Source organism: Caloenas nicobarica, chromosome 5 (genome assembly GCF_036013445.1).
Source record: "Caloenas nicobarica isolate bCalNic1 chromosome 5, bCalNic1.hap1, whole genome shotgun sequence".
Lineage (NCBI taxonomy): Eukaryota > Metazoa > Chordata > Aves > Columbiformes > Columbidae > Caloenas > Caloenas nicobarica.
Window position 1 is genome coordinate 33,979,429 of NC_088249.1, and position 15,384 is coordinate 33,994,812.

Below are 15,384 nucleotides of genomic sequence, written 5' to 3' on the forward strand. Positions count from 1 at the left end.
TTGCTCAATTGATAAGTGCAGAACAAAGTTTTAAAATTCATTAGTTTATAGACGCTTTTTTTGGTCCGGATAAATCACAGTATTCTGACAGGAAAATGAGGCTTTCACTATTATGCACCTCTACCTCTGTCATTCAAACTGATTATGTTGTTAAGACATCTCTGAACCCTAGGGAGATTATTTCAAGTGGGGTACGATTAATTCTAGGAGTTATGCAAATCCTTTTAACCAGAGTTTCAAATGCAGCTCTTCTGATCTTGTTTGTTTCCTCATTTTAGTTGCAGCTTTATACTGGGAGCGTTAGTTCTAAAATTGATGCTAGAATCCATTAATTTAAAGGGCAGTAAGCAAACATGGTGGTACCGATTCTTTTATCCTAGAGAAGATTGTATCTCCAGGGAATAATGAGCTCACTCTTCAAAAATTTTCTGGAGATTTAGGTGGTTTTCAATATGATCTAATCTCATATTTTTAATCTATTTTTCTTCAAAATACATTCTTGTATGTATCAGTTTTTAGGACTTCCAGTAAGATATTTCAGAAATTGAAATGTCTATTGGTGTGCAAGTGTTTGTTAAATGATAGAAAAATTACTTTAACTTCAACTGTAAATATTACAAGTACTCCTTTTTCTGAGAAATGCCTGGACATAAAAAAGAAAGAGTTGTATTTTAAAATATTTTTATATTTCAAGGAAAAAAAAAATTAAATTAGGAAATACTAATTCTTCATGTTCTGTGTTTAATGAATGCATAAGGCTTTGAAAAATGTCTTAAGTGATAAATGTTTTCTCTCAGACGTGTGTATTTATGTTTGATGTTTTAAGGAAATTAATCTGAAATTATTTGTCTTATTGTCTGTCATCTGTATATGCCCATAGATACAGCGATGTTGTACATGGCAATTTTTCATACACAGTTTACAAATACATTATTTCTGACTACTTTATTGAATTTAACTTGTGCCTTTCTTCAATGAAAACCTATATGCTTTTCTTCAGACACAAAATTAGCAATTTCTTCCTGAGCACCTTTCAACGTGTTTGGCTGGAAAAAGTACATGAAAAAACTCAGTATGACAGGCTTATACTCAAGTTAACGGTAATGTAACTTGTGGAGAGCCTCTTCCTTATGCGCACACTTATTCCTTCCCAGCCATGATTTGATATTATCATACGACATGAATTTGTACAATTTTTCAGAGGAGATTCTGATTGGTCAGTTTTTGAAATTTGATAATAAAATGGCACCAGTGCCAGGAGGAGAGCCTAGAAGGCTGGCTCAATAGCTGTTCCATTATAAAATAATAATTCATGTGCACAGTCTATTTAAACAAGTCATAGTATATACAGCCACCTTGTGTAATTTTCTTTGGTGGTGCAGGACAAAAGTAAATGAAAAGGCCACATGGAACAACCTCTGTAACTTAACGTAGTACACCTCAAAACAAAATTTTCCCCCAAATGTAATGTAAAAATGAAATGGTTTGACCATTATTATGTGTAGTCTTATTGCCATGAGCTGTATTTTCTGTGGAAAGTTAAAATAATGAATACTGTATAGTAGTAATTAATATGCCTAAGAGTTTTCTAAAACTGGTCATTTTCTAGAGCAGGTTTTGTGTATTTCTAATCCAGCTTCTTTGAGGACACATTAATTCTGCCCTGATTTTGAACTGAAAGCAAAGAAGCTGAGGCTAGGGTTCTCTGTGTGGAAGAAGGCAATGATTGTCTGCAGATAAGATGCTGGAAAGCGCTTGATAATAATTTTGGTGTTGATGGCCAACTTCTGCTGTCTCAATGTCCTAAATCTAGTAAACTAGATTTACAACTGGTAGGTGTTAATCCCACCCACTCATTCTCAGTCTGTTCAAGTGTTTATTTTTCCTATGCTTGCATTAAGGTTCTAGCCCTGCATTTTCACATATAATTTATATTAGCACTCACAAAGCCTTCTAAAGAAAATATATCGTACACATATGTGTAAATAAAAAGTAAGAATGTTCAAAAGCACACACAGATTTGTCACTGAATGTTGTTTTGCATTTTGTTTCACTGACCAATCAGAGGATCAGAATTGTACAAATATGTATCCTTACTAATCATTAACCACCTGAGCTGTTATACGATGTTCCGTTACCCCTCTTGATCTCCCTTTCACAACCCCCCCAGGCACCGTTCTATTAACCTCTTCCTCCATGGCTATCAGAACTATTGGATAGAAACAGAGGAATATTCATTTGAGGAGAAACTAGTTCAAGATTTGGCTGTAAGTACTGACATAAATGGGCAGATTTTTCAGTGCCCACTTCAGTGTATATTTTATGTGTCCATTATAATCTATATTTAATTTTTGAGTACTGTATGCATATGCATAAACTTATAAAATATTAATCCTTATGCTTCAGGGCATAAGGTCATTTTCTGCTGTAGTCAAAAAGACATTCATCCTATGATGTCCACTGAAGTGCATTAAGGTGGTCTATGCCCTCAGACGAACTATGTGATACTCATTCTTGGGACGATAAATGGATTAGATCAACTGTCAGACTATTTTTGTCATTATGGTAATTCCTATGTTCCTACATCTTATCTACTGGATTTTTAAAGCTTGACACAATTGATCCTTTTCCCCTTCTAAAATTTTTTGTTGATGCATAATATTTAATTTTAACATTTTCAGCTTTGAAACAAATTAATTTTGCTGTTTTCTCGTTGATACATCATAAGGAGAAGTAAATATATGCAGCCATATTCAGCAAAAATTTAGCTTACATGTGTACTCGATAAAAGTGATTGGTTAACTTCAGCATTTTGTTACTGAATATTGATTCAGAAAGACTACTGCTTTTGATCTTCCCTCTTTGTAGTTAGTTTGTCTAAAATACTTCCAAGCGGCCCATCTCCATAGTATGTAAACACAATGAAAATTAATATATAGCTTCATGGATCATATGAAGATCTATCAGGAGATGGTTCAGTGTTAGCAAAAACAGTCATGTTGTGAGTTTTAAAGAGCCAGTGGTATAGAAGGTTGTATGATTTTTCATAATTACAGGTAATATATTCTGCTCATACTCTGGACAATTATATGGTCACAGTCTTCATTTGATTTTGTTACTTCTTTGTAAAGAAAGGTATGAGGCCATTAATAGACACAGTGATTACAATTCTTTCAGATTTACTGGAGAAGCAAATTGAACTTCTGTAATTATAACTGTTACTATAATTACAACAGTTCTACAATAATTACAAACCCTACAAAGGAGTGATAACACAACTAAGGTAAAGGTGATACACTGCTCTATTGACAGTGCTGGCTATGTTTTATTTCAAACGGCCAAAAATATTTGAAGTTGACAATAAGAGCAGTCATTAACACTTTTCGAATAAAGGTTACCTAGAAATTATATGCAAGTTGTTGTAGCAAACACTGGTCTGAATAGGATGTATCTGATTATATTATTAAACCCATTTCAATTTACCAGTAATTCTCCTGGTAAAAATTGAGCTGGGAATTTCTTTCTTTTCTAGTCCACTGGAAACACATAATTTCTGCTGAATACGGCTTTCCTGAGATTTTCACTGTCTCATTCTCAATACCTTGCAAGTGCGAAACTTCTAATGTTGCTATCAAATATGAGTAACAATCAGATACTTTAACCTTTTCTGAGTCATGCAGGCACATAATGTTGTGGGGTATCTTGTAAGTGTTGAATAAGATGAATACTGGAAGTTAATACAAATTGGACAGAATAAAATTACTGAAATCCATTCCTAAGCTTAATTACGCAATTTTTTTCTTACTCGTGAAGCTTAATTTGTATATTCTGATGTAAATCTTGAGACAGACGCCTCCAAAAAAAGATGAAGAGGAAGAGGAAGAGACCGAGAAAAAACATCCTGATCCACTTCATCAGATTATTCTCTATTTTAGTCGCACTGCTCTCACAGAGAGAAGGTAAAAAGACCTGTGTTGAAAAGCACATTGAGTAAAAGCACACAGTAATCGAATTTCTAATAACATTACAGAAGTGATTTAACACAACTGCAGTTCACTATTGTGCATGGTGAATACTTTTTTGCCTCTCAATTCCATTATTTAAACTCAGCATAACCTTTATATTGAGACAAATATTGACTACTTTTGACATTTTAAAAGTTTAGTAAATACCCAGGACAGAAATAACTAAGCGTAAATTCTCATAGAAAGAGAAAGGCTACAGGAACTGCTGGTTCATTCAGAGTACCCTCCCCTGGTCTCTGCTGGTAATAGATGTGTGGTTTTGTTTTTGGTATTCATTACATTTTATTCAGTATGTCAGAAAAGGTTTCAATGATGATTAGCATGAATCCCTTTCCATGCCATTTTCTGTGTCAAATTTAGACTGTTGATAGAATATGTATTTTGTATGAGTAAAGTACTCCAGTGCTTCATACACTTTTTCTGTATGACTAACATAATCTTGCCATCTGACAGTTTAGTTATTCTGACTTATATTTCTGTAATACTTCTCTGCACCTGCAACTGCCAGTGATGCTTACTTATCCAACATGACTAAGTTGAATATCCAAATATACCTCTTAATTGTTAATTAAAAATCTTACAGAGTCTTGGTTTGAGATAAGAAAATACATTTATAATACGATTTCCAGGTGAAATAGCATTTCAATTAGACATACGTATCTACTTTAATAAAATACCCATTAACAAAAATGGTATTTAAGTATTAGGAGTATGACACCTTTTTAATACTACATCGTAAAATAACTTTAAATGTTTTTTACTCTTTATAGCAAACTAGAAGATGATCCTTTATATATTGCCTATTCCGCCATGATGGCAAAGGTAAATATATCATTTCAAGCTCCATCCCTCTCTCCACTTAGGTATCTCCTATTAATTTTAGATTATTTTCAAACATTTTGCTTCTGTTGCTCACATGGACTGCTTGATACTAGTAATTTCTGTGTTTGAACGAAGCAAATGCTGTTTCAAGTGATGTATATTTCCTACTTTAAAATAGTGTTAAAAAATTCCAGTAGGTAAAATCCTGTTGATGTGACTTGGCCCTTTGTTTTGTACAGGATTAATTCATGAGCAGTCTTACCAATATTAGTTACGTTTATTCTGTGGGTAATTATTTTGGAGATAATATTTGAAGCCTGTCAAAAATGAACTGACAATCATTTTCTGCAACATATTGATTACAGCTGACACATGTGAGGAGAGTTTGACTGTGAAGTCAAATATTATGGATATAAATAGAGAGATGACACAAGAACACATAGGCTGCAGTTACAGGGTGTATATGTAGTTGAATGAATACCCTGAAGTACTCATACATTAGGAAATATCAGCTTCTTAGTGTGCATGGGCACAAATATTTACAGTTACAGGGATTTCAAATCTTCTTAATGCCTTGCTTGAAAAAAATTCTTTGGTTATTTTTGTAGAAACACTATAATAAAAATAGGCATTATAACTCATAATAAGCAAAATCTTGTGTTTTCTGTTTCTAACATAAAAAGAGCTGTCAGGAAGAAGAAGAAGAGGAAGAAGAAGAAAAAGAAAAGACATTTGAGGTGAGAGTTTAAGTAGCATTACTTTCTCATCGCCTAATGAGCAAGTGTTTAAAACGTCCACTAGAATAAAGGCAAGAATAACATAGCGTGTTTTGAGCTGGTTTACTAGGTTATTCATGTAAAAGAAAGACGGTGTGTTCTGAAGTTTTGGAATCAAACAACCTGTGGATTATGTAGGCAGATGGCTTTCAACAACTTTGGATTTCTCATCTTCCTATTTTTCCTGAATCAGTTCCAGTCTGTATTCTGTTCTTATTTTGGTTCCCAAACACAGGAGAAAGAAATGGAAAAACAGAGAACTCTCTATCAGCAAGCTCGCTTACATGATCGTGGAGCTGCTGAGATGGTCCTTCAGATGATTAGTGCAAGCCAAGGTAATGTTCTGTGAAATATTAAAATTATAAGTGCTATATACATATCATATGTATAATGCTATACATGTATATATAGTGTATTATGTCATTATATTTATGATACATATATCATATGTAACTTGCCTGTGGTAAACAATAAGGCAAAATAAATGTCAATAACAACTATATTAGGTAAAATTTCCAGACTACTTTTCTGATTAAATAGTTCATAACTCCAAGTTTTAATGACTGTGTCCTTGTTTTGACAGGTCATACAGGACCCATGGTTATTGAAACACTAAAACTTGGTATTGCTATTCTAAATGGTGGGAATACCGTAGTTCAGCAGGTAATGCTTTTCTAACTACTGTGAGTCTTAACTTTGTAAAGGAAGCAAATAATTTTGAGAATTTTAGTGTTCTGTCATGTTTTTATTTTAATGCCTTTAATTGTAAGCTAAATAGTGAAGAAATAGCAAGGTATTTTTGGTACAATAACAATGATGATAGTGCTTGCCAGTGATTTGCATTTCATATGGTAATTCAGGAAGTTGTAATTCGTATGATTTTAATATCGGGGGTTTTTTTCAAAAAAATGTGTATCTTCTAGAAAATGCTAGACTACCTGAAGGAGAAAAAGGATGCTGGATTTTTTCAGAGTCTCTCTGGCTTGATGCAGTCATGCAGGTAAAAGCACAAATCGTATTATTACAGTTTGAGTTTGATTCAGGTTGGTGGCTTATTGTTCAATGCAGGTGGATTTGTTCAATTTAAATTACAGATTGTAGAACTATTGTGGGAAATTTTCATGAATCAGAGGAATAGTATGTTAATCTTTTACAGTATTGTTCCAAAGGAGAAAATAAAGCCAAGACTATGTATGCATTTGATTGTTTAGTTTGGAAAGGCAGAAAAGTAAAATGTAATGGCTCCTTTACTGGTCCCAGATCCCTCAAGTTTTCTGTCTGGGTGATTCTAAGGATGGAGAAAAGCTGTCACTGAAGGAGAGACAGGCCAATGGAGCTTTGCTAAGCTTTCAGTTTCTGCACATCTTTGACTCTTAGTATGAATCCTCTGCATATGTATCAGATTTGTTAGAGATGGCACGTGGCTGCTGAAACTATATTATCCCTTGATAAACCAGAAGTTCAAATTAGTTAAGGAAAAGGACTCCCATAAAGAAGGTGGAAAACTGTTGGTGTGTCTGATTACTCTGACAGTAGACAACCTCCTTTTCTCAGCCTTTTAAAGCAACAGAAGGGTTCTAAAGCAGTAGACTGGGAATTAGAAGTAGTGAAGCTGTATGATGACAGGAAAAAATGTGGAAGAAATGGTGACCTGCACTGCAGAAATTATTACTGAGTAGTTGCAGCCTAATTAAATAACATCTATCTTGCAATTTTCCATTTATTTGGAACAATTTAGCAAGGACTTGCTCAAACAGGACCTGCAGTGATGATATTACCAATTGTGTGGTTTTGATAAAATTACTTGAACATTGTTAAGGGAATTAAAATCATGGTTTAAAAAATGGTTTTTTGTTTTTAATGATGTCAATAGATAGTAGAATATGTGACAGCATTGCTGTTTAGCTGAAAAAATTAGATAATGACAGCATTTTATTTGGGCTTTTTGAATGAAAATATTCTGACTGGATAGTGAGAAGAATCATCATCTGCTATTCCGGGTGCTGGGCTATGCTACGTTAGCAAAAGGAAATTCAGATACCAGTGTATTTTGACCTTGGAAGATATGGAATCTCTGATTCTATGTCTGTCTTCTGAATATGCAATCAGAGATTCCATATGTCTTCTGATTAACATAATAATACGTAATATATACAGGAACAATATAATAGAAATAATAGTGATAGCTTAGTGGAAAACAGTGTCACTGAAAAATAACTGCAGTAATGTCCTTTTGGTGGGCAGGTTTAAGGCAATATAAAGACTAATATTTCAGGTTCCTTTCCAGTTTTCATTTATACATGAAACCATGAATGACATTCTTGCAAGTGAAGTTGGGTATAACTGGTGAGACCTGACCTGAGACTCATTTCAGAAATGGACACTGGACCCTTATTTTTGTCCCAAGCACTTTTATGTAATATTCATATTAAATATAATATGAGGCAATGCATGTCACAATAGGTCAAGACTAGTAGTTGAAGGCCTCCAGACTTTTCCTAGAAGAAAATAACTTTTTCTTGTTTGTTTCGTGTTTTTCTTTTTTTTTTTTTCCTTTTTCTTTTCTTTTCAATATAAGTGTTCTTGACTTGAATGCATTTGAGAGACAAAATAAAGCAGAAGGCCTGGGAATGGTTACTGAAGAAGGAACTCGTAAGTAGAATGAAATTGTTTCCAGTAGTGCTTAAAACATTATATGTGCTTCCTTCTTTAACTAGAACTGTTATTTACTGTGGCTTGAGGTTTCTGTTGAAAAACTTACTATAAGTAATTGTAGCCTTTGAGTTCTGAATATGCTTGTTATTTACAAAATCTTTAGCAATGATTTTTAAGAAAAACATTGTAACTCCCAATATTCTTATCCTGTATTCTTGTTATTTTTCTTTGATCCACAGTCATCGTTCGTGAGCGTGGTATGTTTGGGTTTACAGTTTTTGATACTATTGTTGCAAAAATGTGTTGCAAATACTGAGAGAAATCTTTAATTGCATCTTCCCTGATATTTTTAGGTTTAGCTTTATGGTCTGCAGCAGGTTGTGTGTTCGGCTTGGATGAACAGTTTGATGCTTATTAAAGAATATATTTAAGGCATGATTTTAGCTATGACTAACCATTTACTTATTAGATATATATCCTGTTGCTTTCTTTTTTTCTTTTTTTTTCTTTTTTTTTTTAACCATGGATGCATTGGAGCGCTAAATATCTTGGCTTTGCTTTTTCTGTCTCAATTTTTTCTTTTCATTATTATCAGTCTGTTTCTTTAAATTGCTTTAATGCTTCTATAATACTGTTTTTTATTAGAATTCCAGTTTTAAAGGTTGCTGTAAGATTATGTGTTCTCCATATTTAATCATAACAGTTGTCACATAATAATTGTATTTATATATTTTAAAGGTGAAAAAGTGTTGCAGCGTGATGAATTTACTCGAGATCTATTTAGATTTTTACAACTGCTCTGTGAAGGGCATAACAATGGTAAGTGAACTAAATTAATTTTGGGGAAAATGTGTGATGACTGTTCTTAGACTTGAATAGAACTGATTCTAATGTGTTTGTTTTTTCCTCTAATCCATTTAGTTTCTGAGGGAACTGGCATGTCAACAATTTGAATTGCAGAGTTCAATTTGAATTTTTAAGTCTTAGTGTGATTTCAGTTTTTATGCCAATCGTAAGCCTGTTGCAAGTCATGTGGATAACAATTCTTCAGTTGCTTTTACATTATGATCTACTGTAATTCAGTTTCCGCCACATAAGCATCTGTACCCAACAGGGTACTTAAAAATAATATGTTCTCTGTGTCTCCATGAAAATATGAAAGTAACCTTGTATTTTTTTATTCCTATATATACTAACCAAGCACAAACCACTTATTTCAGATTTTCAAAATTACCTACGTACTCAGATGGGCAACACCACGACAGTGAATATTATCATTAGTACAGTTGACTATCTCTTGCGTCTTCAGGTGAGGAAAAAACAGCAAAATGGAGTAAAACATATTTGCCTTTCCTTCATTTTTATAAATTCACATTTTACTAGAATCAAATGTGAAGATCCTCTCTTCAGAGCTATCTAAAATAAAGAATTCTGATTTAGTTTATTTCCTCTTTTCTTTCCTTTTAAAATAGATGACCTTTCAGAATTCTATGTGAAAACAGATTTGTTTATTTCATTGGTCATTTCTGCAGGGAGCATAGATAAAAAATGCAAAAAGTTATTGTCATGAGAAACAGATTGTCACAGAAATACTAATTTTCATCTTCTGCTGATTCAACTTTCAACAATACAAATGTAAGCAGTAAATACAGGGTGTTTCAAAAAGATGGACCCAATTTGAAATCATTATATATTAATTCAACTATCATCTAGATGTTGTCTGTACCGTAGGTGGACAGAACATAGAGCATTTATCAAAAGGTTACTAACACTTGATAACTCATTAAATCATTTGTAAATTTTCATGGAATTGTAACATGTTGCCATCGTGAAATTGGGTCCATCTTTTTGAAACATCCTGTACTGCATACAGAATCCACAATTAGAAAATATAATGTTGTTTTTTCTCAGGAATCGATCAGTGACTTCTATTGGTACTATTCCGGAAAGGATGTCATCGATGAATCAGGACAACGTAACTTCTCCAAAGCTTTGGCTGTCACGAAGCAAATATTCAACTCCCTTACAGAATATATCCAGGTAAACAAAAGCTCAAGGTACTAAAAGCGAAGTTGTATGATTGCATGGCTTGACCATGTCCTATTGTAAATTTGTAAATACTTTGGTTTTATTTTTCTTCATTTTGATAAAGTTACATGTAATCACTGGCTCAGTATAAAGTTAATACTAAAACATGTGAATGGCCACATATTTAACATGATATAATCTTGTATTTATGCACTGGCTGCAAAGGAAATCTTGGGAAGCTTTCTTATGTAACTTCATGGAAGGCTGACATTTCTTTTTTTATTTTTTCAGAGTGAAATCTTAGGAAAGGAAGGGTTTTTTGCGTGTTGTGTGTGTTTGTTTGTTCGTTTTATATAAATAAAAAATGTGTTTTTCTTATTTTTAGGGCCCTTGCATAGGTAATCAACAGAGTTTGGCTCATAGTAGGCTGTGGGATGCAGTTGTTGGCTTTCTTCACGTCTTTGCCAATATGCAAATGAAACTTTCACAGGTATTTTCAGTAGTCAAGTAATCATTCTTTGCATCTGTTTATAGATTACAGTCAAGTGAATGTTGAAAGCTGTAAAGCAGTTAACACACTGATTCTCATTGGTTGTACATGGGCCTGTTGTAATGTAGAGGTCCAACACTGAATCTCAGGACTAGCATCTTCATATCACTCCTTTTAGCGTTAATCGTCACTGTGCACTCACCTTTTCTAATATCAAACTCGCTGTTTCCAACTCAGTTCTACCTTTCTGATAATGAAGGTGGCAGTTTGGTCATTTCCTCCACGTTGCAAAAACCTGACGACCTGTCAGAGCTGAAGCACTATTAAAAGCATGGATCCCATGCTACAGCTACATAGGGCAAAAGAAAAGCCAGGAAAGATTCAAAGAGGGAGGGAGTGTGACAGTCAGTCAACTTGTCCAGTTAATTCATCACAGCCACTGAGCAGGAGGGCAGCAGGCAGCGTTCATGTCCCCGTGTAGGGCATTGTGGGGTCCCTCCCCTCTTCACGCTTTCAGGCTTCGATGTTCTTTTGCTTAACATAGCCATGCACTCAAGGCACTAGGCACAGAATGTAAGAGTGCAGAGCCATTGCCTCCCTGTTATTCAGTGTCTCTGCTACCCTCTGATTTGCTCATAATATTTCTTCCCACCCTATAGAAGTATATCAGAATTTTGAGGATACTTAATAGTTTCTAGGTCCGTAATGTTAGTCACAAATCCATGTTAGACCTATCACGTTCTGTAGCTAAACTAAACAGTTGTGGTTCTGTTTGAGCAATAATGCATTATGCTGTTAAATATTCCCTGTGAAGTGAGAAAGCATGGATTCTTTCTGAGATGAATGTTGCCAGATCTGTGGGGTAGCCAATTTTGTGAGTTTCTGCTGTCCCTATCTGCACTTCAGTACTCCTTAATGCTTTATTAAAGCTCATCTTTATGGTATTAATATCTCTGCTGTAGTAAGTTACCCTCATATTTTACGAGATTTCTGATAGAAATCATAATAAAATGACAATGAAATGTTGCTGAAGAATGTGAACTACATTTAGATGACCATCTTGCATGCTTTTTCTAAATGTGTTTAATTTTCTGGATAAATAGAAACAAAAACACAACCTTGTACTCCATTTTTTTACAGGACTCTGCTCAGATTGAGTTGCTTAAAGAACTGCTAGATCTGCTAAAGGATATGGTAGTGATGCTCTTGTCACTGCTTGAAGGTTGGACCTGTCTTTCTTTATGGTCAAATATGATAATCTCAGCTTCATAATGTAAAGTATAATAATTAAGTTAATATTTCTAAACGTGGGTTTTTTTTTTTTTATGTAATGCCAGGAAAAAAACCAAACCAAAACAAACAAGCAAGCAAACAAACAAACAAAAACAAAACCAAACAAAACCAAAACCAGTTATTTCATATATATTTAACAGTTACTCTGAAACATTTTTGTTCTGTTCTCAGCATGAATATGAAATTTATTTACTTTAAATATAGCAATGCCAAATAATTTTCTGTTTTAACACACGATTTAGGTAACGTTGTAAATGGAACTATTGGAAAACAAATGGTAGACACGCTTGTAGAGTCATCTAGCAACGTAGAAATGATTTTGAAATTCTTTGACATGTTCCTCAAGTTAAAAGATCTGACTAACTCAGATGCTTTCAAAGAGCATGACCCAGATGGAAAAGGCATCATTTCAAAGAAGGAATTCCAGAAATCGATGGAAGCTCAAAAACAATACATACAGTCTGAGATTGAATTCCTGCTGTCCTGTGCAGAAGCTGATGAAAATGATATGTTTAACTATATTGATTTTGTGGAAAGATTCCATGAACCAGCCAAGGACATTGGATTTAATGTAGCAGTATTGCTAACAAATCTTTCAGAGCATATGCCTAATGATTCACGCCTTCAGAGCTTACTTGAACCTGCAGAAAGTGTTCTTAATTACTTTGAACCATACCTTGGCCGTATTGAAATAATGGGTGGAGCCAAGAAAATAGAAAGAGTTTACTTTGAAATCAGTGAATCCAGTAGAACGCAGTGGGAGAAGCCACAAGTGAAGGAATCCAAAAGGCAGTTCATCTTTGATGTTGTAAATGAAGGTGGAGAGCAAGAAAAAATGGAACTCTTTGTGAATTTCTGTGAAGACACGATCTTTGAAATGCAGTTAGCATCCCAGATCTCTGAAACAGATTCATCTGAGAGGCCTGAGGAGGAGGAAGAGGAAGAGTCTTGTTATGTAGTGGATATTGGAGATGACGAGGAAGAGGAGAAGTCCCTGGAATCCGCTTCAGCTTTTGCAATGGCCTGTGTTGCAGTGAAGAAGAATGTTGCCAACATTTTGAAAATGGTCACTGTGAAGAACCTAAAGAAACAATACAGGAAAGTTAGAAAGATGACAGTAAAAGAGATGGTGAAGGTGTTTTTCTCCTTCTTCTGGCTGCTATTTGTAGGGATGTTCCAATTGTTCTTTACTATAGTGTGGGGAATTTTCCAGATTCTTTGGAACACTGTATTTGGGGGTGGCCTGGTTGAAGGAGCCAAAAACATCAAAGTTACTAAAATATTAGGGGATATGCCTGACCCAACACAGTTTGGAATCCATGATGATGTTATGGAAGCAGAAAAAGCTGAAGGCGCTGAGCATGGCATCAGAGATGAACTTGCGCAGTTTGTGAAGGGTGAAAAGGGAGAAACCGACATAATCTCAGACATTTTTGGCATTCCTACAAAGAAAGAAGGTGCCTCAAAACATGCTCATGATGCTGGACTTGGAGATATTGCAGAAATCCTTGGTATTGATATCCAGTCGTCTTTAGAAAATACAGTTCACAAGAAAAAAGGATTACAGGTATGTTAAAGAGATTTTGTATTTGTTTGCAGAAAATAATAATAATACAAATATATTCCTGAATTTTCTATTAGTAACTGAATTATTTGCCAGTTAACTGAATAGATGTTCTCAATGAGAACACACTTCGTAATCTGTACTCGTTTAAAAGCAAACTGAAGAGTTTACATGGCAGAAAAATTCAACCCTGTGTGTTTAGATTTCACTGCAGTAAATTGTTGTTATTGTTCATTTGGACTTTACTCAAAACAAAAAATGCTAGTAGCTTCCTAGGCACAATTTTTGCTTTAAATGGTTTACGGTCTTGTTTATTTGGCATACTCCATTCTTTCACAGTATATTTCAACCACTTTTACAATCTACTTCCTCCATAATAAGCCTTATCATTGACTTCTTTCTTCTACATGCTTTACTGATCACATAAAATAAAATGTCCTTTTTTCCTGTTATTTGAAATAATTTTGCCTTAATTTATTATTACTTTAATTTTATCATATAATCATTCTTTATATTCTTTCTGTTTTATGAACAATATATTTTGTTCCACTTAGCTGAGCTAAACGTAATTTATCATTCTGTTTAAAAAGGGATTAAACTAAATGCCAAAACTCAGAAGCAGTGGACATATTTGGAAGGCATTCTGTTTCACTCCACAGTTCAGATCTCTTTCCACTTGTTATTCAAATATATTTTTCCTCTCATCATTAATCCACCTCCTTATGGCATGCTTTCCAGATATTTTCAAGTTAAATCTCCATTGTACATCTTCTTAGTTCATTATTTCCCCTTCATTCGTCTGTTTTTCTCCGAGATTTTTTTATTGCTGAGATTGAACCATATTTTTCCTTTTTTTAAATTTCTTTATTGATTCATCTTTATGCGTGTACTTAAAAATAACAGTCTTTTAAAATCCTGTCTCATTTAGCATAAATGTAATGTTGGTATTTAAAAATACTATGTTAACTTAAGAATCTTAGCAGGTCTGAGTCAATATTTTAGAATTTTCTTTGCTTTACTTTGACTTATACATTTATTTCAGATTTGTTTGTAACTATTGATAAAAATGCTCAGTAATTTATGCAGATACTTTGAGTCATTAGTGTGAAGTCAGCTATGCAATTTATCCAGCTTTTACCTTTAATATGCCCTCTAGTGAAACCTACCAAAATAATGTTTGCATTAATTCTATATTACAGAAATTGCTATTCAGATCGTGTATATGAACTGCTCAAGTAATCCAGTTAGAGCACTAGTGATGTGATATAACTGTTAAGAGTTGCTCAAAGAAGAAACAGCAATGTAAGAATAAAAAATTCCCTCCAGGAAGTCATTATGTCTTTTGTAAGCATTTACAGTAACAAAACTTACACAAATGGATCGAAACAGAAATTCACCCTTATGTATTAGAAAAGCAGTCGTGTAGTGATAAGATCAATGACATTGCCATATAGCCAGAGAAGCTGCAAAACAGGGTTCTGTATTATGTAGTTAGGACTCAGTTTTTACTGTGAAGTTCAACAGGAATCTGTGCTGAAAAGCCATGCAGGTTCACAAATAAGAAAAGAAGTTAATAGTGTCCTAACAGAGTTTGCTGACAAATCTAAGTTAGTTGTAGCAGTAAAATCAAGAGCTAACTGCAAAGTTGCAGAAAATCCTTCAAATAGCAGAAGAAAATCAGTGAAGTGATGTACTATATGGGAGGAAACGTTATAATATTACATGTAAAAT

At 34.0% G+C, this 15,384-nt stretch overlaps 1 protein-coding gene across 4 annotated transcripts in view; it reads left to right on the forward strand.

The window, feature by feature from the left end:
- The window catches only part of RYR3 (ryanodine receptor 3), a 242,751-nt gene that overhangs the window by 204,407 nt on the left and 22,960 nt on the right, over positions 1–15,384 (forward strand). For 2 of the 4 annotated variants that reach the window (XM_065635073.1, XM_065635074.1), the window contains exons 74-88: positions 1,001–1,100; positions 3,850–3,959; positions 4,796–4,847; positions 5,531–5,584; positions 5,859–5,958; positions 6,207–6,286; positions 6,547–6,623; positions 8,202–8,275; positions 8,518–8,535; positions 9,017–9,097; positions 9,499–9,587; positions 10,190–10,318; positions 10,692–10,796; positions 11,937–12,018; positions 12,332–13,656. In XM_065635073.1, coding sequence (XP_065491145.1) covers positions 1,001–1,100; positions 3,850–3,959; positions 4,796–4,847; positions 5,531–5,584; positions 5,859–5,958; positions 6,207–6,286; positions 6,547–6,623; positions 8,202–8,275; positions 8,518–8,535; positions 9,017–9,097; positions 9,499–9,587; positions 10,190–10,318; positions 10,692–10,796; positions 11,937–12,018; positions 12,332–13,656 — 2,476 coding nt within the window. Of the gene's footprint in view, positions 1–1,000; positions 1,101–2,170; positions 2,268–3,849; positions 3,960–4,795; positions 4,848–5,530; positions 5,585–5,858; positions 5,959–6,206; positions 6,287–6,546; positions 6,624–8,201; positions 8,276–8,517; positions 8,536–9,016; positions 9,098–9,498; positions 9,588–10,189; positions 10,319–10,691; positions 10,797–11,936; positions 12,019–12,331; positions 13,657–15,384 lie in introns of all 4 variants that reach the window. The other 2 variants (XM_065635075.1, XM_065635076.1) reach the window with 1 other exon arrangement.